The sequence below is a fragment of the Takifugu flavidus genome, chromosome 16, assembly GCF_003711565.1.
Source record: "Takifugu flavidus isolate HTHZ2018 chromosome 16, ASM371156v2, whole genome shotgun sequence".
NCBI lineage: Eukaryota > Metazoa > Chordata > Actinopteri > Tetraodontiformes > Tetraodontidae > Takifugu > Takifugu flavidus.
In genome coordinates, this window is record NC_079535.1 from 8,177,082 (window position 1) to 8,199,619 (window position 22,538).

A 22,538-nucleotide genomic window follows, 5' to 3' on the forward strand; every position below is an offset into this window, starting at 1 on the left:
AATTCACTTGAATGAAGAGTGACATGTCTCATCTGTTGCATACAACTATTTTTAATGACCTGCAGCTGAAGAGCTTAACGATGCGAACAGAGCAACTCTGGCAATATGAAGTGCAAATAATGGAGTAATGAGGATTTCACTATGATACTGAAAGCTGCAGCTGTTTGAACTTAACATCTCTCCTCTGTAAGGACCAATGATAGAATTAAAATAACAGGGAACACAAATATGAAGAGGCTGCATTTTTAGCTGCTGATGAGAGTAACTGGATGCAGCTGGAAGGGAACATGCCTGGAACTTTTAGTTTCAGGCTCTACATATTCCATCTTCAGAGCAGGATCCACCTGCAGATCCATGACACACTAACGTTAACACACAGACAAAAGTGCTAACAGGACAGCGTGGGACGACACAAACGTACCTGGTTCCACATCCCTGGCTTCTCGTAATAGATGGGAGTGACCGCTTCCCTTGATGGTGACTTGGTGAAGAGTCTGCATAATGAAATAATAATATAAACCGAATTTATAAATAATATACGACTGATTTTTGAAGGTATATTAAATCCACCCAATGAGGCGCTCTTGGCATTCTTCCTGCAGCCTGCTGATCTTGTCAAGGGAAAGATGACAAGTGCCGTTGGGCCCTTCACAAATCAGGCGGTTCATAGCTGCCCTGAGAGCGTTTATCTGAATTTAAACATAAAACACAAAAACTTATAGAAGTAGCGAAGTCACAGCAACAAAAAAGGTGCTTATCATCAACACAACATACACACATCTCCTTCTTACCTCACTGATGTCTTCAACATCAAATTTGACATCGAAGGTCAGTTCAATGTCCTGCTCAGGGAGGATAGCCTCTTTGGTGTGGCTGTTCCAGCCCAAACCACAGAGGGCGCCAGTGTAGCAGGTCCTCTCTTCATTCGTTCTGAAACCAAAGAGGAAATCTAGTCAATTTGCCCTGCTTGTTTTCTCTTTAAAGTGCGCAGTGATGCGAAATTTATTCCATCTGACCGTAATTCCATGATGGGGGTGAAGAGCATGGTGATGAGGGCGGGCAGTCCCGGGATGTCTGGCATGATGGATGTATCTCTCAAAAGAATCTTGGTTCCTGAAACAACCATGCTAATCACTGCATCGCCATGACACCACGAGAAGTGTCGGAAAACAAATAATTGTGCTATTTATTCCGTGCATACGTCAGCTAACTTTTCTGGAGTACGGGGTGTATCCGATACCTGTGGAATTGACTGAAAGAGCCCCTGCCACCATCATTCTCTGGTGTTTGAGATGAGGGTTTTCATTCAACGCAAAGCCGTTGATGCTTCTCCTCTCGATATTTACTGACCTGCAGAAGAAGCAGAGGCACATCAAGGTGTCTGGCGCTTGTGCGCCTGAGAAATTACAGGTGTCATGCTAACTTGTAAACTGCTCTTTGGTTCAAGCTGTAGAATTTCACTCTATTGGGACTGGAGGGTCCATGCAGTTGCACCTGTGGAGTCAGGAATGAGAAATGTGGACATTTGCAAAGCTACAACATCTTTGTTATTGTTATCAGAGAGAATGGGTGTGCCTCAAGGAAAAGCATCCAAAGAATTGAGCCATTGCAATGGCTCCATCTACTGGACAAACGGAAAATAACAGCGCAGAGGCGATGACATCACCCACCCCATGACAAAGCTCAGCCTGATATTCAAGATGCTGTTTATCTCACCTTATTTTTGGAATAAGCCTGTCTGGTCTTGGCAAAGTGGTCAAGCAGGTGGTCAATTAATTCCTTCTCCTCTTTTTTGCGAGTGTCCCAGCATCTGCCTGCTGAATTGGGAATATATGTGCCTGTTTCCATGTCCCTGTACAGTGACATCAGCATCTCATGACTTTGCTGTTTTAGAAAGACAGAAAAAAATAAGGGTACTTCAATAAAGGCAACATCATCATCACAGGTCATCTGTGGTTCATCTGCTCAACGGATACATTCTATTAACTCGTGGAACAAGCTGAGCTCTCCGCCTCTACCCTTGAATCAAAGCTCTCCTCAGCCTTCACAGCGTGTCCTTCTTGCACCATTATATCAACTATGTCGGTGTTGGCCTTCTCAACCTCAATCAGCAACTGCACACGCATGACACCGTGCGAGATGGAGTACAGTGAAGCCATGAGTGAATGGCCTTTGACCAGTGTGATGAACCGGTCACGGGCCCGGCTGCTCCACTGGTTTCCTAAAATGATGGACTGGGCAGAAGGACGCATTCCCACCAGTTGAATCTCGCGAGCCTGCAACAAACAATCGTAGTTGGTGTTAAGTGTTTCAAGATGCGCGCCATCATTCAGGCCAGTGGGGCCTCTCACGCTATGACGACCTGGAATGGCTGAGACAGGAGGTCAGAGGGCAGCTCTCTCAGGCTGCAGCATGCAACAAATGCTGTGTTGCCAAAGTCAATGAAAAAAACCTGCGAAGCAGAGGGAGACACTACAGTTAGATTTCTAGTTGTATGCAGAGTTTTACAATTCAGGCCAGAATAAGCCACATCTGTAGACAATCCTCCATTACTGGGACACCGGTCTGGGTTTAGCCCAACATAAGAGAGAGCTGTTGGGCAGTTTCATATTCATTAGCACATTCACCTCTACTGTGTTGCCCCGCAAGTGTAGGATCTTGGCACGGTAGTAGAAGCTCGGCTCGCAGGTCTCAGAGTAAGGAGCCAGACATAGCAGGTTTGGGTAGAGCGACACACTCACAGGGTTGAGAGTGCGTTTGTTGATCTCTGCCGTCAGATGTCGCTGCTTCTCCAGGCTGGATTCATCGGCCTGGAAGGCCCAGAAATGGCCCACATCCATCACCTACAACAGAGGTCAAAAGAAGAGGAATATTTCAGGCCTGTGTATTTTTGAGACAGTTTGGTCTTATTTAGACCCGCACGTACTGTACTGGTGTAACAGACTGACCTCTGTGATGTTGACCACCAACAAGCGGTTGGCTGGTAGCTTGTCTGGGTCCATGCTGCTGTTGAATAAACCCAGTGGGGACACAGACTGATTCTGAACGTCTATGGTCACTCTGTTCAGCAAAAACACAGAGAAACTGGAGTTAAATACTAAAGGCTCACGTTCAGAGTCACTGTATTGATGACACAAAAAGTGTATGATGAATTGTTATTGTAATTGGTTACAAGCGTGAAAATGATGAAGAAACAAACAAGGATCGTGATATAAAATGTATCAGAGGTATTGAAAACTATGGGCTGCTACTGTGTAAAGCCCTCCCCCATCTCTCTGCACTATGTGATTCAATAACTTGAAGGTCCTGCTAGACTAAGAGCTCATTTTCTTTGGCTGCAGTTAGATCATGTTATACTAAGCCATTTACCTGATCTAAGCTCAATACTGCATGCTTAAAATAAGCTTGGTCAAACATTTTTGAGTTCATAAAAGTGTATGAAAAAAGAAAATATCACCAAATAAAGGACCCAAGAATAGTTTAGCTGTAAATATCACAGACCAAAATGTGTAAAGAGCTGCATCCAAGGTCGTTTTCTGTGTCAACTGGACTGTATGTCTGTATTTCACAGGAAACGACCTTGGACCACGACGACCTGGATGATTGAGAATCTACAGGCCTAAAGAGCTGTACCGTGCATATTTCAGCTGAGTGACACTTCTGTTTCCTGCACTGCTTTCAATGTTATCGATGGGGTAGACCGACAGCTCCATGGGAGGAGAAGGACTCTGCTGCGCCAGGAGGAGGGCGAGAGACACTTCAGGCAGTACACCTGTATCCTGAGAGGACCTACAGAACTCCACATATGCTCTGGCAGGAGAAACACATGTACGGAGCCACATCAGTGAGGGAAAAGTTTGTGGCTGGTGGGTTTTAACATCCTTCAGTACCTGGAACTCTCGAAGGAAATGGATTTGACCTGTCCACACAGGCGGAAGAGTGACTGCAGCTGTTTGTAGTACAAAAAACTGTAGGGGGGGATGTTCCTCACCTGAAAAGAACACGGGCTACTTTGTTATAGTACATCTTCCCTTTAGTGCTGAAATGCACTGTTAGACTCTGCTGTCCTGACTACAGCTGGTCCAAAATGAAGCTAGACGTATTTTAACGGCTACCAAAAAAATTAGAGCACATTTCTTCAGTTTTAGCTTCACTTCATTGGCCTCCTGGACATTTATGAATCGTTTTTAAAATTCTTTTGTTTTGGTGGCAGGTCATTCGCTGTTGCATGACCCCAAATCTAGGAGGAAGCTGAGAGGCAGCCACCTTCTCAGTTGCTGCACCAAGATTGTGGAGTCAGCTTTCCCTACAGCTCAGGCATCCATCCATCAAAACCCCATTTCTTGTCTTTGTTTTTTAAACCTCTGGAGGAGAGGTTGTATTTTATGCAGATTTATGCATTTATGCAGATTTATTGTTAATTTATTTGCTTCGTCGCATGTAAAGCACTTTGGTACACTCTGTTGTTGTAAAGTGCTTTAGTTGAGTATTAAATCCTTCTGCTATCCAAGATCTCAGGTACATGCTGTGATGATCTCTACAGGGCAGGAAACTGAGTCAATATAAAACGCTGTAAAAGAATTCCAGAATCATACCATCACTGTAGTTCTGGGGTCAAAGCCGCTCAACTCTTTGGAGGCCAGGTCGTCACAGATATCTACTTGAGCAAAGTAGTTGGGATAGTAGGCACCAGCAATGGCCACCTAAAACAGAGTCTGCATTTATATTGAGTACAGGAGGTCGTGTCCATCCCAGAATGTGCAGTACTGGCTCTGACCTGAATAATGAACTTCAGCCTGTGTTTGCTGGTGTAATCCAAAGGTTGATCATCCTTTGGAACCTTCATGTTGAACTGGGACACACGTGTTTTCAGGTCCTCGTACAACTCTGCAACCTGTACAGCCAGTTATAGCAAGAGGTCCACACCACAATTTTGCTCTGATAATTATTAATGTTTATTCATTCAGTTCAACAAAAATTAACAATGACCATTTTTTTCCCAATTCTGGAGTCTAATGAGATGGGATTTTGGAAAGATTGTGGCTTGATTTCACCTTGTTTAACCTACAGCTACTGCCATGACCCAAACGGGCCGTGTCCATAAAAGGACCTACAGCTATGCTTGATGAATTCACATGACCAAGTGCTGCTGCTTTGTACCTCCCTGATCCTCTTGATCTGAATGAAGTTCTCCTTTCCCCAGTCCCACTCGTCCTGAAAGAAGCAACAAACCAAAAAAAAGAAGAGATAATTCTTATTCTTATGTCAAAACCTCTACAAGGTAACTCAAATAAGTTCAATTTGTTGATCCCAGTATTATAATAATTTAATAGTAAATTTAATAGAAATTTTGCATTGAGCAAAAGCAAACAAGAATCCTAAAGGCTACTTTCAGCTCATGGCTAATTAAGATTTTGCAGTGATATTCGACATGTTTTTATTTGTATTCACCTTTGGGTTTCTCAGATGTCCTTTGGTTTTGGCTGTGTACCATGCCTAACAGTAGAAGACAAATAGCTTTCAGGAAAATGTGGACACAGATGAGCACAAAAAAATAACCAAACCACTCTCGACAGGGCATAAAACACGTCACCTTGAAGGCGTTGACAAAAGCGATTGTATCACTTGGTACACCCTGAGCAAATTTCAACTTGCTCCTGGAATAGAAAAATAATATTCTAATAGGGTAGCATGTTGTAGGTTTCTGTTCCGGCTTTCATTCAAACATCTTCTGCATCAGATAAAACTGTCCTCTGATAGTGAGCATGCACGAGCAGAACTTTATGCAAATCTTTTAATTCCTCTCCACCACCAGCAGCTCCACAACACAACAGGGATACCACTCTAATCCATCATGATGATAATCCTCACCTGTGTCCAGCGAGCTGCTGCATGGTCGGTATGGCAAAAAAGCTCCTCAGAGAGTGTGAAGACGCTGATGAGGACAGACCGCGTTACTGACCGATGTGCAAACAGACCGCAAAGTATTTTAAAACCAACAAACATGTTTCCAAGAAACTGTGGATACTTACATAACCCTATGAAGAATCTATAGAATGTTACAGTTACTAAATATTCATGGGAATTAGGTCCTGAAAGGCAGACTAACCTATGATGAGACACTCGTTCAGGCAGCCAAAAATGTGGCCCAACACGATCATCTTCCCGAGGTACAGATCCACAGGCAAGTGAGCCAGCACACGGCCAAGAAACGTCAGCTCGCCATCTTCATTTCGACATTTGCTGTCATTTTGTGCAGAGATTGCGCCCATCTACATGCATAACAGGCTTCAGACACTTTTGATTTACTGCATTTGTATAATTGGGCATTTCCAAAACCACATGTATGAGATGGAATAAATAAAACATCAGATCCAAATTAAAAACAAACCAAAACACAGGAACACTGTTATTTACCTCTTTTAGCTGCAGAACTGTCTTCACTATGTCTCTGAGGTTGGGGGGTGAGAGGGCTGTCGAGAGGACAGAGCGTGGATCTCCAAAGTCCAGTAGTTTTACCTTCAGGAGGATGGTGCCTAATGGGGCAATCTGACAAATAACACATGACAAAATGTATGAACGGGTTGAGAGTAAATGTTCAGGAATGTCTGCAAACTATATATTTAATAGTTCCCACAAACTTTACCCACTAATGTCTAAGCACCAAAATCTCTTTGGGTTATTCTTGAACCCATCCCATTATCAGAATCTTCAAAATATGACATCAAACAGTCACAAAAAAACAAGATGAATCCCTTCAACCTGAAAAACCAACACATTTTACCAGCATGTCTGGGATCAGGTGATCTTGGATTTCATTATCCCAGAAATTCTTGCTAACGAGCCGGTAGCAGTAGCCTTTGGAAACCCGCCCGGCTCTACCTGAGAAGGGAAGAATTAACTGTGGAGGACAGAACTTAGAAAGAGATACCACGGCGTAATGTCAGCGTTGTACCTCGACGCTGATTGCAGTTGCTCTTGGATGCCCAGCTAAGACAGAGAGACTGATAATTGGTTTCTTTGTCACACATCAAGAGACGGGCCAGGCAGAAGTCAATCACTGTGATGACGATAAATAATGAAGCTGGTGCCAAGTAATATTTTATATATCCTAATTACGAGTGTACAGATCAAAATTCCCACCATATTTGACGTCTGAAACAGTCACTGAACTCTCTGCAATGTTGGTGGAAAGAATCACCTGTAAGGGGAAGAGTGAGAGTAGGGAGAGGAGAACTTCTATCACTGAGGTAAAAAAGTCATTAAAACAGGTTCATAAAATGTGTTGCTAGTTACGTTGATGATTAAAAATAAAGAAACAGATGAAAAATGTGAGAAAAATAATGTTTTTACCTTCCTGAAGCCATGAACTGGTTTCAAAAAGACGCCATTCTGCTCCTCCAGTGTCACGGTGGAGTGGAGCGGATAAACCTGCAATCTGCAATGAAAGCATTTTCTCATCACAAACCAAAAGGCTTTATGTTCTCTACCCCTTCACTGGGCCAGGCCGATCTGAAAAATAGCCATGCTACAGAGGTGTTCTGCTCTCCTTCGGTGAAGCCGATCTCAGAGCTTCCATATGTCCATAAATATCCACCGGTGACGTTAGACCAGCATTGCTGTGGCTGGTCATGACCCTCCCTGTTGGTTTGACCTGGCTTACGATAAAAACCGTCACGGTGGCGGAGAGCTGTAACCAATCACTTCAAGTCAGAAAGCTCACCTTTTGTGGACCAGCTTGGACAATGCTTCCTGCATGTACCTGATCTCCATTATACCAGGTAGAAACACAAGCACACTGCCCCTCTCTGATAGAGTCATGCCACCATTTTTCTTGTAGTCTTTGCTGCAAAGGAACAGAAACACAGATCATTCCGAGGAGATCCCTAAAACAGGAAGCATCAAAGAATGTGCCATGAGCACAAAGATTCATTTTCCTAAATTCTTTGGTCAACTTTTGGTCAACTTTTTGGTTTTAATGTTGACTATATTTACCTGGATTCTTTGCCCTCCAGCTCATCAAAACTCTGAATAAGACTGATGGCAACATTGTACATTTCCAGTGAGATACTAGGGTGATCGTAATGAGGCCCTTGAACCTGAGGAACACAAAAATCTACTTAATGACTCCAATGCTGGGAGGCCACTCAGAATACTGGCAAGCATTCGCTGTCTTCTTACCCTGAAAGGAACCAATTTGTAGATGTCATCCAAATAAAACTCCTCAATGGCATAGGGCACTCCCTCCACTTCAAACACATAAGCCGGGCTCATCTTGCCCTTAACCATCGTACCAAAGTACTCTGCAAACTCGCTGCAGTTAATGGCTGCAGACATAAGGATGATCTGTGGGGAAAAAATGAAAAAGAGGATTTGAAAGGACGACAGTAAAAAAAAGAACACAGAACGCCGGCTTTTATTTTCTTTTTAAATTACCTTGACATAAGGAGAGTTGGAGTGAAGGAGTTTCCGTAAAATCAGCAGGAGAAAATCCATCTCTTCTGTGCGCTCATGAACCTTGAACAGATTCAATTGGTTACATTTGGTAATTGGTTACATTTGGGCCAAAACAAGCCTGTCAACATTCAAAATGAATGACAGATAAACAGGAAGTGAAAGAACCAAGAATCAAACACATAAAAACAATGTCACAAAAAGGTTACACAAAGAAATCAAATTCTGCTGTTAATTCAAAGTAAATGAAAGATACTTTCGACAACATGCATCGGTCGGCCTCATGTTTGTGTACCTCATCCACAAAGATGTGTGTGTACTGTGTAAGTGATTTGATTAGGACCAGTTTCCACAGCAACACTCCTGTAGTCACGTAGATCAACTGAGTGTGTTCAGTAGCCATCTTCTGTAGTCCAACCTGAAACAGAATCGCTCATAAAATGAAATTACAACAATTACCTCTGGTGCTTTCCCGATGTCTCAAAAATACAGTGAATAAGAACTTTTTACATGACTCTCTCTAAAACTCTGTGAATCCCTCTGACCTGATACCCCACCAGACTACCCAGGGTGCACTTCCGCTGTGCGGCGACCCATCGAGCAATGCTGGTGGCGCCAATTTTGCGAGGCTGGGTGACAACGATGTTGCACGGGGCGTTTTTGTCATTGTAGTGGTCCAGAATGAACTGTGGAAGCTGGGTGGTCTTCCCACTGCCGGTGGCTCCGCGAATTATCACTACTGAGTTGTTTTCAATGAGAGAAACCAGCTGAAAACAGAACCACAGGCACACGACCCCGTTAATCCGTTTGTATTACACTACATAAAGACACTATGAAAAATAAAGTATGAAACTATGAAACGGGTGTAGACAGATTCACTCGACTTGTACTGATCAACTTGTGTTATTAATAGTTTAAAACACCAAAAGAAAGCCTAATTTCATAAAGCACATGCATCACTGTCAGTCAACAGGAAAGTTAGAGCTAAATGTTGAATTCAAAGTTGTTCTAGTTTTCCAAGTCCATGTGAAAAATAAAAGCTTAAGTGCACCAATGTCCTGCGGACATTATTCCACTGAAGCTCCAAACGGGAACAAAGGAGAAGCACTTCAGGAAAATGAAATGGCCCTTCCAAAGCATCGGGCTGTGTGATGTGATGCAGCATTAAGGGACAGATGGGGACAGAATGTACAGCGGGTGGGCGACAGCACAACTGTTAGCACAAAGCAAACTGATGCGCTGCTTGAAAAGGCAAAGCCGTAACTGCACCAGTAGGGGGCAGAAACGTGGCGCCTGCAGGCGAACTTTATCAGGGAGGTCATCAGCCCCAACAGACATCAACTAAAAGCGGTTACAGATGGAGAAAAGCCCTCCATAGGTACTAATTATACCTCTTCTCTGTTTTTGGTGATTGGTAAAGTTGGGTAGTCATGGACTGCGCGATCAGGAGGAGCAGCACCTAAGAATGCAAAACCGAATGGATAAAAGTTATAAAATGAAAGAGTTTGAGCTCCCTGCGCCGCTACAATAAGAGGTTTCAATACTCACCCCCTGCAGAGTTTTGTTTGCATGCCTGACTTCCATCAGAGCTCACATTTTTATGGATGTCTTCATTCGCAGGCTTTAATGGGCTGAAGGTAGCAATAAAAAGATTTGATAGAAATAAATGTCCCTTTTATTGTGTTTACACAAACACCAAACTATTAATGATCTTCGGTAACGTGTAAATAAACGTGCAGAAAAAAGTAATATGGCAAAATGACCACAAAGGGGGATGACATTTAAGGGGGAAAAAAACATTTGTGGGAATTTGTGGGATGACGGCATGATGAGAAGCAGAACCACCACACCATGGTGGCTTGCTCTCCCTCTCTTTCTAACGCTGCGATGCACATTTCATGCGAGCTACCAAACAGCTGAGCTGAGAACAAGGCTGCACGCTGCACAGAGGAGAATGGAGTGAGATGCGAGGAGACAGCTCTTAGTTAGCAGTGGATGACTCCCCCTGAACGTATCCACATGACAAAAGCAGAGGGAGGGACAATAACAAGGCCAAGACGAGTGCTCGGTAAATAAAAAGGGGAAATGTCGCCGACGCAACAGTGGAGCAGCTTCTTGTTGGGCTGCGAACTACAGCAAGTGAAGGCTTCTGATGGCTGACCTGTGAAGACAACAAGCTGCAGGCTGTCCTCTCATAAGCTGGACACAGCTCCTCATTTCTCAATTCAGATTTACTTACACGTAAGTACAGATGTGTTTTTTTTCTCATTTCAAGTCAGCTGTAATTACTTTCTATCCTGTTGTTTAGGAAGTGTTTGAGCAAGAGTGAGACTGGGAAAGTTATGTGAACAAGCTTATCTAAAACTACACGCGTAATCAGACAGGAAATATCGATTAAATCTTCCTGAGCCAATACGAACCTGAGGTTCTTGTCCCTGACTTGAACTGAACCAGAGGGGAAAAACAGCCTGGAGACAGAGGGCACCTTATGGGAATATCGAAGTTTTCTCACTCAAAACTGAGGCTGTTCAGTTTCACTCTCTATTTACTCTACTGTAAATGTAACATTGTGTTCTGATACTTACAGAACAGTTTAGGGTTTACAAGACTGAGCTGAGAATACCACGACCATGTTCAGCTGGATAAAATGGCCAAATGAATCAAGAGCGCAATCTCCACATTCAAGAACCTTGCTAAAGACTTCAGGGGCCACAGCCAGTCACATTCTGATACGAGAGCTCCTCTTTCATGCCGAGGAGCTGCAGCGCCTGAGGGAGCGGAAGCAAGGCGCTCTGGGTCTTTCCTGGTTTCAGAAGTACCCAAAGTTTCAGACCGTACTCACTACGGCTGAGCAGCAGCAGCTGGAATTCCTGTGCGCCCAGATCCCACCGGCCTATGCAGCCACGGTGCTCTCCAGGTATTTGATAGCTACCATCCCATTTTACATTAGTATGCACGACGCAGTCAAAAGCAGCTCGGTGCTCCACCACACAGGCCTGAGAGCCGGTATAAAAACAGAGAACACCCAACGGGGATGTGAGACTAGATGAGCTGCCAGGGAAGCCATTACGCGTTACTGTCACAGACGCGGGCGATGAAGTCGACATCGTGAAGGTTAAAGATGGACTGCTGTAGGCTGAATGATGTCAGACTGCTGGGGAGTCCACTCCAAATCTCTGGAGATAACTTGTTCTACATGGCTGTCTGTAACACACTTTTTTTTTTTTTTAAGTACATCCCACTACTGGGTCACCAAAGCAGGCTGCTTATATAACCATAACAACAAAGAACACTCGCGTCAAAATAACTGGGCTGTAGTAATGACAAAAAAATAAAGCTACTCCAAAGCACTGGAAAATGTAACACTTGCAAACAGTGAAATACGCACTGCTGGTTTAACGTTTTTAACCGTCACTTTGTATAGGTTTCGCGAGGTGCTTGCTGCGAATACGGTGAGACCCTGGGAGTTGCCGTCTGTGTTCAAGCATGTGATGAAGGACATCCTGAGGCAAAAGGAGTATGATGAAGAGGACATTCTCTCATGGCAGGCTGGACAGCATCAAGAAATGGAAGCTTGGACCAGCTGTTACAGAATGAAGCAGGGCTTTCTTACTTCTACCGTTCCCAACTGTGATCACCCAAGGGAGGAGATACCGACCATCTCTGGATACGTGGACTGGGCAATGCGCCAATCCAGCTCATTCACAGGCTCCAGCGGAGGCTGGGGTCCACCATATTACTCTCATTGCTACCCTGTTCCTCTCAGGCCCATAGGGGCATATAGCACATCACTGTGATAGATCCATATATCTCTACTCTACTGGTCACATTAGTGCAGATACAAGTGGTAACATGTTGCATGAAAAGCAAATTTGTTTATTTATAAATGTAATATTAAATTATGAAGACTCGAGCAGGCAAGAAAGCTTAGCCTAAAATTTCTTTCAAAAGTCACATAGAACCTTATCATCTCACCGAGAGTCAAAATAAGTTATAGACAAGTGTGCATATACTGTTAGATTTTATATTCTATACCAGATACTGATGTCTGTGCAATAACAGCATTTATACATCCAGTGACCTACATATTTTAGAGCAGATATTCCTACAGCAAAAAAACTCGGCAATATCTACTTATTTACATGTTAGAATGTGTTATTAGCCTGCGTGACGTGTTGATTCTTCGTGCGTTTTATAGCTACACTGCACTGAAAGTAACGAGTTTCTAATATACATATATAATTAAAAAAAACAAATAAAAATAGCGTAGACATCCACCGCAGAAAAGTGACAGCTAAAAAAACCAACTTGGCACTGTTCATTTTGAGGTTTAAACCCAATCTCGCGATATTTAACGAGAAAACCCATGAGTAGTTTTCTCGCACGTGGTTGAAGCTAATGACATACGACTTATATATGACATATAACATCTCATATTAAAGCATTTAAGTAAAATGTGATACTGAATTCAGACGAAAAAGTTTTTTGTAAAACTTTAATTAGCAACAAAGAGTACTCGGGGGAACGAGCTTTACCAGTGCCATTAAAAAGCAGTTTCAGATAACTGCTTTTTAATTAGAATTCATGGCGGCAATGAGTACTCAGCAATTATTTCTTGCGGTTTTGCAACAATTTTCTGCAACTACATCAAGTACAAGTTTGTGCTACGTGATGCTAAACTAGCTTGTGCTCAACTTTAACCGAACTCCGAAGGCAATTATCTCACCTGGATTCATTCGACGGAGGCTCGTCAATTTTTCGTTCCTCCGCGTCATTGGTGAGTTTAAGACTAACAAACGAAGATTTCGAAGTGAACCACTCGGAAATTTGCTCAGGAGTAAAAACTTTTTTCATCTTAGCTCTGGAGCTGCACTTCCACGTTTCCAGTGTTGGCGATTGCCTGAGAAGTACGTAGAACGATTACGTTCAACGCTCCTGGTGGCCGAGCGAGGAACTACAGCCACATTAAGAGAAAACTGAAACAAAAGCATAAAATCAATAAAAGGAACCATTCATAAAATGAAGACTGCAAAAATGATTTTATTTTTCTATTATAAAGCCTGAACAGTGGCACCTGAATGTTCCCCACAGCTAATTACAGGCATTAATACAGTATGAGGGTACTGAAAAACAACATTTTAATAAACAATGCCCTTGTGGTTTAAAACAAAACACACGGATAGGTAAATACAGTTAAAAAGAAGAAGAAAATAAAATCTCACTTCTGCTTAAATATCAATACGTCATCTCCATAGATCCAAAATTCTCTCGCATTACACCAATCTCTGATCTGAGCTTCTCATTTTCCTTTGAAACAAAACAGAGACAATTTCAACTAAATGACAACACAAATCAGATCAATAATTTTTAGGGTGGCTTACCTCGTGAAGTTTGGTGTTCTCCTTTTTCAGCTTCACCAGATATTCAATCCTCTGTTTGTGGTTCTTGTGTCCCACAAGTTTCCCGTTTTCCTCCGAGAGCTGAAGGATCTGCTTGTGGAGAACCTCGTTTTCCTGCAAAGAAAGAAGAAAACACATCAGCTCGTAAGCATGCTAAATAATGTCACTATGTAGCTTAGTGCGAATTTGCACTACATTATTAGCGGAGTTGTAATTAGTAATTTCTTCAAGTGAACCTAATGTCTATTCCTGACCTGGAGAAGTTTCTCCTCGTTCTGCGACCTCTGGCTCAGCTCTCTCAGTTCCACGCAGCGGTTCCTCAGCTCAGAGGTCAGCTCCTGAATGCAGGTCTGGGACTGAGCCAACGTGGACTCCTGAACCTGCAGTCTGACCCACAGAAGCACAGCGGGTTAGGAGAAGGAAGTGAGCTTTGAGGATGAATGAATCAGGCTGACCACAGCTGCTTACTTTTTTAGAGTTTCTGACAGCCTCTGTGAGATTTGGTTCTATTAAAGGATGAGAAGAAACGTTGACGTTTCCGTACGAGGATGTAATAAACACTGAGATGTGGACGCACACGCACACACCCACCTTGTTGGCTTTCTCCTCCTCTAGCTCTTTGAGTAGTGACTGCTTGACGATATCATCGATCTCCACGCTGAAGATGAAAAGAGAGCATCAGTTACTCCATCGACAAGCCACGGATCCATTTTAGGGAGGAACACGATAAAAACGACAGGACCGAGAAACTTAACCCATTGTTATTTCCATTCTGGTTCTTGTTTGTGTAAAACTGGTCAAGTATAGTTTGGATCTCCATCCGGACCATCTCCTTCTCAGACAGCTGCGTCTAAACACAGAGAAGTCGTGATGATTGAACTGGATGAACGATTGACTTTAGAAGTGTAGCAACTACTCTCCAGACATGAACCTTAAGCCTCTGGATTTCCTCGTTCTTGGCCGCCCTCTCAGCGTTCAGCTCAGCTAGAAGGATCTCCATGGTCATCATGGAGGAGCGGCGACTCTCCAGTTCCCTCTCCTGACTCTCCAGCACTTGACTCAGATCCCTGTTGAAGCTTCCTGGTGTGCGAGGTGTCTGGAAATGCAGAGTTTGGAGGGAAGGAAAAGAGACATTAGCAGATCTGTTTGGGCTTGTAATTATTTGAAGTTATTAATCTATATTGGCCAGACATAAACGGCAAAAATATCTTACTTGAGGTAGTGATTTAGGGGTGCCCAGCTCAGTAAAATGTTTCAAACTTCTATTTCTGATCGTTTTTTCAACGGCATCATTTTGTTGTTTGATCTGGTACAAAAGAGACGTTGGCGTAAAAAGGCATTAAACCTGAACTTGAGGATTTTTGGTCCGTTCTGTCGAGGGGACTTTACCTTTTGCTCTAACTGGTGTATCACGGCATCCTTCTGGGCTGTTTGCTCCTGAGATGCTTGGAGGAGGCTATTCTGTTCATCTAAGACCTTTGTGAGTCTCTCAACCTCTTCGGTAGCATAGGTCACCTCCTCCTGTAACACTTCCACCTGAGAGGAAAGCAACAAATATGTCACTGCACTTTCAACATTTTGAACCCAAAGACTTGGCCCTGAATTAAGTTGTGCAAAAGTTTACTGAGACTTACTTCGATTTTGTTGGATGCAACACATCGGTCCACAGCTTCTTTCAGGGCACACATTTCAGTTTGCATCTTGGAGTTTTGCTCCCTGGCTTCCTCCCGTTCGAGGCAGGCAGCATTGTACCTGGCCTGTCAGAAGAATGACACTTATCCTTCTGATTACTTATCAAAGCACCAACTTCATAGACTAATAATACCCTTGGGGAAAAACACAGGGTGAAATAGGTGCAATTCATTACATGCAAGTCTGTGATGTCTCCAGACAGGTGGGTAATGGTCTGCTCCTTCTGGCTCAGCTCACAGCGGAGTTCTCTGGTTTGGTTTATCAGGTCTAAAACAACGTCCTGTCAAGACACACAGCTATGATTCTGCAGCTCAAGCTGTTCCATTTATTTTGATAATTTATAGAGCATTGACTCAGGCTTACTCTGTCCTGTTCAATCTTCTGCTCTAAGCCTTTCATTGTTTCACTGTTGGATTTTAGGGTTTGCTCGAGCTTTTCAATCTTTGATTCCTTCAATGAAAAAAACAAAAACAGACAAGCAAGATAACTCACTGAGCTGCAACTACAATTATTTTGAAATACCTGCAGCTTCCGTACACCACAGCACTGACCTGTTGCTGATTTTCAAATATTTGGTCTGAGAATTGTTTCCTCAGTTTGTTGTTCTCCTCCACAGTTTCATTAAGCTCTCTGGGACACACAGTAAGGTCATGTAAGACCAAGGACTACTTAAAGAGGAAAAACTACACACGGTAGTTACAAGCTGATAAAACTCACTTCGATGTATTTTCTTTGTTTTCTCTTAGCTGGGAGATCATCATGCTTGTGTTCTCTTGCTCAGTCTGCAGAGAATTACTCAATTCCTACAATTGAAGAATAAAATACACAAAATAAAACCTTTTAAAAAAAAATGCATTGTGAGTCTTCAGGAAACATAAATGAAAGAACAAAGGATTGCTCTCTATCACATTAAAATCTAGTGCTAACAACATATTAAAGCCTTGTTCACAGTGAACAGTTGAGTTCACCAACCTTGAGCTGTGCTTTAAGACCATCGACCTCCTGCTGCCTCTCCTGTAGCTGCTGTTTCATCTGATCAGCCTCAAATTTGGCTTCAGCTTGAACCTGATCAAATGAATCTTGCAGTGTCCGATGCTGCTCCAAAAGCTGCTCCCACTCTAGTCTGCATTGAGGAAATTATTGCTACCAATAAAAGAAAAACACATTGTACCCTGAAAATAAGGAGTGTGGATTCGGATTCCTCCTTACTGGACTTCATGGAGCTTGAGCTGCATGCCGATCAGACGGTCGGAGAGTTGGCTCGTCTCACTCTGTTGCTTGCTGCGGACCGAATTTAGCTCATCCTTTACAGCGGCCAGCTCTTTATCTGATGACTGCAGCACCAGACGGAGATCACGGATCTCGCTCCTCAGCACTGAATGAGGGAGGATTAAAGAGCTTTCAGCTCATATCTGCACCCTAAAAAAGGCACATCAGAACCTTACCATCAGCAGCTTGTTGCTCAGACTGAAGGTTTTGTTGCAGCCGAGTGGTGGTGTCCTGCAGAGTGAGTAGATCGTTGTTCCTGTCAGCACGCTCAGTAGAAAGCAGCTACATAAAAGGAAGGAATAATTAAAATAGTTATTGACAAACTATTTGAACAACTAAGCAATAATAGCAGTTCTCCTAAATAATAAGCTGATAAAACGAACCTGTTCTTTTTGGGCACATTCTTCTGACATCACAGATATCTGTTCCTCAAGCTTGGAAATTTGCTGCAACAGCTTGCTGTTTTTTAACTCTTCCTCATTCAGTTGTGTTTGAATATTACTGGTTTGCTCCTAAAGAGAAATTACACAGGATTAGAAAATGTTTTGCCGTATAGGTAGACGCAAGTCCTATCTCTGTACCTGCACTTGACGGAGTTCCTCCGTCAAGGCCATCTCTGTCATATCTGAAGGAGGCTCCTCAGACCAAATATCATCTGCAATATCTTCTGCCCCATTCAGGTGCTCAGGGCTAGAGAGGGGCACGAGTCGGGACCGCAGATTGTACGCTTTTGTGGGTGTGGTGAGAATCTAATGTGAGAGAGAATTATAGATAATCTTTTTATTAGTACTATTTAGAGGACAGACAACACAAAAAACAAACACCACACATTTGAATATTTCCTCACCTTTAGAGTCTCGACGTGAATTCTGTTTAACTCACAGACCTCCTGTTTTTTGTAGGCATTTGTGGCTTCAAAAATTTTCTCCAAATGTCTGTTGGACTTTTCAAGGTATCGTTTGTCAGACTCCAGCTGAGAGATTTGCTTCCTTAAAAACAAATTCAGGAATTTGGAAAGTCTATCACTTTAATTTAAAAGCTTAAAAAAGCTTTGAGATCAAAGCTGTTTCACATTCATTACACAGCTTATTCACATTTGTTACATGTCAAGGGAGTTGTTGGTGTTTCTTTTTGTGTTCTTTGTTGCTGGTAACCTCCCAGAGTGGCGCCATCCAGAGGCTGAGAACTGGTGGAACACCGAAAGGCAGTGCTGGTGACGAGGAAGATAGACACCACCTGTGGACTCCGGGGGTATCCTAGGATTGGCTCCCCTGTGTCTATCTGACCAATCACCAGCGGAGGCCCGCTTTAAAGGCTCTCCCCCCTAATTTCATGGGGGCTCGCTCTCTCGCTCAGTCTTGGACAGGGAGAGTTTGTGGAGGGCAGGTGGGACGAGGTAAGGACGGGGTACCCCATACATTGCTGCACGTAGGTTTTGATTGTTAGTTACACTAGGTTATGGGCTGTGGCCACCATTGTGTTTTTGATGTTTTAAGATGCCCTGTTTTTGACTTTTGTTTTGGCACAGACCCGTTTGTTCCACCTCTCCCTCCACTCTTGATGTATGCACGTGTGTTAAGAAATAAAGCACAATCTTGATAAACTGTTTTGGTCCTTCCCTGGTGGCTTGTTAGTCTCTACGTTAACCCCCCTCAAAAGGGTTAAACGTAACAACATTCATGGAACGTGATGTGAAGAAGCATGAACCTGTTTTAAGAATGATTTTTCTAGACTAATCAGCTGACTTACTTTGTGATTTCTTTGTACTCCTCAAAGGCCTGAAGAGAAGCTGCGAGATCAGATTGTTTCTGAAGAAGTTGTGCCCTCAGTTTTTCAGATGCAGCTGCCAATCCAGTATCTGGTACAACAGGATGTGAAGATGCTCCTGCAAGTGTGTATTCACATGTATTTAAACACTGGACATAATACATCATCTGAAGCTAATTTGTGCTCTTACTTTCTGAGAGCCTTTCTGTTTCCATGGCCCTCTGAAAGGCCTCTTCCAGATCAGCAGTGATCGCGGCTAGAGACTCTTCCGATTTCACCACTGACTCGAGGGAACGGAGTTGGCGGTTCTCCTGCCTGAGGCTGAAGTTTTCAGCAGCATATCGAGTCATCTTTGGGTGATGTTCAACCTAAAAATGTTGAAACTGCATTAATAAATGGAATTTATAAAGTGAATCTGAGATGAAATTCAAGAAGCAACGTGGACGATGTCATATTTTGTGTTTGAGACTAAATATAAAACAAGCAAGCTACGACAGTACATCCTGTACCTGGTCTCTCAAGATTTTTATCTCCTCTTTCAGCTGCTCAGTCACAGCCTGAGAATCACTAGTTGACAGTGGGCTCTGGCCTTCTTTTAGCTTTTTCTCAAGGCGAGAAATGTGGTCCTCCCGGAACTTGACAATCATCCTGCTAGAATGGATGAACTTGTCTTTCTGGGTCAGGGCCTCTTCCAGCTGAGCCACCTTCTGCAGCAGCATCTGGATGTAGTCAAATAGTATTGTGAGATTCTCTGCACCAAAATCACCATCTCTCATTACTATGACCTTGATGACTGAGAACCTTCACAGACACATTCTTGCTCAGTTTATATCTAAAATTAGACATGTAGAAGAATAAAAATCCAGACAAACCCTCTTCTCCTCATCTTGTTTTCTCCACAGACGAACTGCAGTTATAAACTTTGTTTTATATAGAACATCATGTTGAATCTCTATGGATGAACCTGAAAAACAATTTATGGGAAAAGAGTAAAGAAAAGGAAAAACTGTAGTGAAGACAAATAATAAATGAGCAATCTGTTCTAGTTCGAATATGTGATAAGTATTTTAATATGTTGCCGTTTATGTTTGTAATATAAATAGTATTCATCTTTACCCATCAGGACAGCAGGTCCTCCTGGAGCAGGATCTTTCACACAGTCAATGACATGAGAGGCCAGAGCTTGAGCAAGTTGTTCTTTTAGCTTCCTCACCTCAGCTTGTAACTGCTTCACATTTCCATGAGTATCTTCATTAATAACAGCCTAGCAAGACAAAAGAGAAGCGGTATTGGAATAATCATTTAGTCAAAGATTTTTTTAGTCAAAGCGTTGCTTTATATTTTCTACCTTATTTTTGATTAGCTTTGCTCTTTGGGCAAAGTGCAATGTGGACAGCGTTTCTCCAAAACACCTCGAACCAGGATGCACATTAGCAATGATGTATGTCTTTGCATTTCCTCCAAGAGAGTCCTGTAAATAGTCATTAGAATTAGTCTACCAAATATGCTATTTCACTATAGGCTAAAAAAACCTTTCTTTCATTTGAACCAAAAAGGTAATAGAGTCTATACCCTGAGCAAAAAGGTCAGTTTAGAATCTCTGTAGCAAATGTGGCGGTTCTTCCCATTAGACACATCAACAAGGGCCATGATCACTTGTCCGAGGCACATGAGGGATCGGTTAATACTGCTGGCCTCCTGAAAGATAGGCAATTAAAGAGAGTTGATTGAAGAAAGAAATCTGGAATGTAGCTACTTCACGAAGAAAGTAGTCGACTTTGTGGACAGATTGTGACCTTGAGTCGTGAGCCTTCCGTGTGCGTGTCTTTCTGCCTTTCTGACCCTGCCAAATCCACCAGGTTCAGTTGAGAAGTTCGAATATTGACCACTTCGTTGACGGACTCTTTGGACTCCAGACTCATGCTAAACACTGCATGGGATCTCGACGACTCCCGATTCATTGAAGTGGAGGCCACCCGTCGATTACGCCAACCCATAGAAAGCACCTTAACGATTTAAACATTTTTTATCAATCAATTTCTACTCCTCAAAACATTCTTCAAGACAAAAGGATTTAATTTATACCTGATAAGCTTCAGCAGCTGAGTTGACAAACTTTTCCACAGCTCCCTCAACAAACACGCCTTTCTTGATGTTTTCTCTGACAAAAAGACTGGCTGATGCTGTGTCCAGGAGGTCATAAATTTGTTCATTGTATATTTCAATAAATGAACATTTACAGAGAAAACTCTTGGACTGGCCAGACTGGAAAGAGGAAAACATACAACACAGCACTCATTAAAAAATAAACATAATAAAATCAATACTACCTGGCTGGCAATATTATAAGTGATAAAATGCTGTGGCTCACCCGCTCAGCTTCTCTGTTGATAAGAAAAAACAGGTACTCAAAGCTTCGAGGAATAACTCCTCTTAGCTCATCCGTGAAGTTATCCAACTCAGATGGTCCTGGAAGAAAATTATGGAGAAAAATGCATCACCACCATCATTTTGTCACTATAAGATTTTAAACAATGTAAACAATGAATTGTTACCAAGCATCGTGAACGTTTTCCCTGAGCCAGTTTGACCACTGAATAGGCAAGGCAGTAAAAATAAAAGGAATTAAATTAATGCTTCATGTGATGATCTAATATTCTGGATCTTTACTATAAACATTGAAAGTAAACAGAACTTACTAAGCAAATATAGTTCCATTATACCCATTCATGCAAGACTCAACAATATTCTTGGCCACACTGGAGAATACAGCATCCTGGTAAAGAACATCAAAAAATAAGACAGAAATCACAAATACTGCTAAAGACAGAATCAAAATTAACTGATAAATGAATCCACTATTTATTAGTAGGCATTGATCATTTAGTTCATGAGCATTTGATAATAAAATAACCAAGTCTTGTCAACCTGAGATGTGTCCATGTCAGCAACATGATCATATGTGAAGGTCCGTGGTTCTGGCTTCGAGAGCAAGCGGATGGTGTTAGGAGAGGTGACCTTGAGACACAGACCATTGTCTCCATCCGTGGTTAACCCGGTACCCTGGGTCAAAGGTCGCACTCGCACAAACACCTTGATGGAATTGCTGTCATTACTGTAGGACCAGAGACAAACAGGAAACTTGCAGAAATGACATCATGTGCAAGATATTCTTATATTATGTGCAAAATATATTAAATGTCACTGATATTATAGCTTCTTATTCAATTTCCTTAGGTGATCAGGAATACATATAATTAAGATAAAATGACTGATTATACTACATCACCTGCAAACAAGCTGTGTTGTATCACCGAAGCCTGTTGGAAGAAAATACAGAAATACAGCGTTCATCTACGTCAGTGGATTTTTATTTTAAAAAGAAAAATATAACCTCATAATCACATTAAAGCGTTAGTTAACGTCTAAGTCGCGGAAAGTGGATGGTTCCAATGTTAGGATTGAACAACGGAGTTGGATTTAAAGCGCAACAGAACGGATTTTACACGAATTAAATGTCATTCTATACACTGCATGTTGACAACATCCTAGTCTGACAGAAAAGATGTGTTGCTCTACCTTTTCCACTTGAATTCATCGTTGCAAATATTGTGTTAAGAAGTGAAATTAAATAGCTTCATTGCCGAGTCAGACGTAAATTACGGAACTGTGTACATCCCTCGAAATTGGCGGGCACGTCGGTAATCTTCTTCTTTATCGTTCTAGTCTGGTAAACAAACGGATGAAATGGTGTATATCGCCCCCTCTGGATAGATAGGTGCAATGACACCACGGATTTCCGACAAGTTTTGTAATAACATGGAGACGTTTTTTAGTTTATTATCAATGGCCACTTTATTGTTTGGATGCAAATATAATAAGGTTCACATGTTTTTCTTTTAAATGATGACATAAAATCCTTATTGCGGGTAATATATACGTCCTACGGCACAGGAT

At 42.4% G+C, this 22,538-nt stretch overlaps 3 protein-coding genes and 1 long non-coding RNA gene across 7 annotated transcripts; 2 read left to right on the plus strand and 2 right to left on the minus strand.

The window, feature by feature from the left end:
• Positions 1-31: 31 nt before the first annotated feature.
• tdrd9 (tudor domain containing 9) lies at positions 32-13,315 on the minus strand. The gene is made up of 35 exons (XM_057058450.1): positions 13,181-13,315; positions 10,003-10,085; positions 9,846-9,913; positions 9,000-9,221; positions 8,750-8,872; positions 8,437-8,517; positions 8,182-8,346; positions 7,996-8,099; positions 7,724-7,846; positions 7,354-7,438; positions 7,144-7,201; positions 6,956-7,060; positions 6,785-6,882; positions 6,418-6,549; positions 6,110-6,272; positions 5,872-5,935; positions 5,594-5,657; positions 5,452-5,496; positions 5,161-5,214; positions 4,778-4,894; positions 4,596-4,703; positions 3,891-3,991; positions 3,634-3,810; positions 2,949-3,060; positions 2,628-2,843; positions 2,363-2,452; positions 2,019-2,276; positions 1,717-1,884; positions 1,424-1,494; positions 1,241-1,350; positions 1,017-1,113; positions 792-930; positions 571-689; positions 422-494; positions 32-344 (listed from the first exon to the last, which is right to left on the minus strand). The coding sequence occupies exons 1-35, from the start codon at positions 13,306-13,308 to the stop codon at positions 246-248; spliced, it is 4,020 nt and encodes a 1,339-aa protein (XP_056914430.1). The 5' UTR covers positions 13,309-13,315; the 3' UTR covers positions 32-245.
• On the plus strand, positions 10,344-15,211 carry rd3l (RD3 like). Of its 4 annotated transcripts, XR_008954235.1 has the most exons (5): positions 10,356-10,695; positions 11,042-11,371; positions 11,879-13,231; positions 13,314-13,997; positions 14,085-15,211. XR_008954235.1 is itself a non-coding variant. In XM_057058456.1 (3 exons), the coding sequence occupies exons 2-3, from the start codon at positions 11,085-11,087 to the stop codon at positions 12,249-12,251; spliced, it is 660 nt and encodes a 219-aa protein (XP_056914436.1). In that variant the 5' UTR covers positions 10,356-10,695; positions 11,042-11,084; the 3' UTR covers positions 12,252-15,211. The 4 variants fall into 4 exon arrangements, 1 of the variants encoding a protein (XP_056914436.1); XR_008954234.1 differs by having other exon boundaries at positions 10,344-10,695; positions 11,047-11,371; positions 11,879-13,997; XR_008954233.1 differs by having other exon boundaries at positions 11,879-13,997.
• kif15 (kinesin family member 15) lies at positions 13,475-22,297 on the minus strand. The gene is made up of 35 exons (XM_057058457.1): positions 22,161-22,297; positions 21,871-21,901; positions 21,510-21,696; positions 21,281-21,357; positions 21,137-21,174; positions 20,953-21,050; positions 20,667-20,846; positions 20,378-20,587; positions 20,154-20,279; positions 19,930-20,052; positions 19,698-19,845; positions 19,454-19,545; positions 19,091-19,300; positions 18,766-18,949; positions 18,564-18,699; positions 17,662-17,803; positions 17,396-17,563; positions 17,198-17,326; positions 16,991-17,096; positions 16,755-16,920; positions 16,518-16,668; positions 16,263-16,348; positions 16,097-16,175; positions 15,909-15,995; positions 15,721-15,825; positions 15,488-15,610; positions 15,243-15,389; positions 15,067-15,159; positions 14,785-14,949; positions 14,609-14,703; positions 14,445-14,511; positions 14,322-14,359; positions 14,108-14,240; positions 13,836-13,967; positions 13,475-13,761 (listed from the first exon to the last, which is right to left on the minus strand). The coding sequence occupies exons 1-35, from the start codon at positions 22,177-22,179 to the stop codon at positions 13,690-13,692; spliced, it is 4,143 nt and encodes a 1,380-aa protein (XP_056914437.1). The 5' UTR covers positions 22,180-22,297; the 3' UTR covers positions 13,475-13,689.
• On the plus strand, positions 17,955-19,452 carry LOC130539831 (uncharacterized). The gene is made up of 3 exons (XR_008954236.1): positions 17,955-18,210; positions 18,591-18,705; positions 18,780-19,452. It is a non-coding gene; the product is annotated as an uncharacterized LOC130539831 (long non-coding RNA).
• Positions 22,298-22,538: the final 241 nt, after the last annotated feature.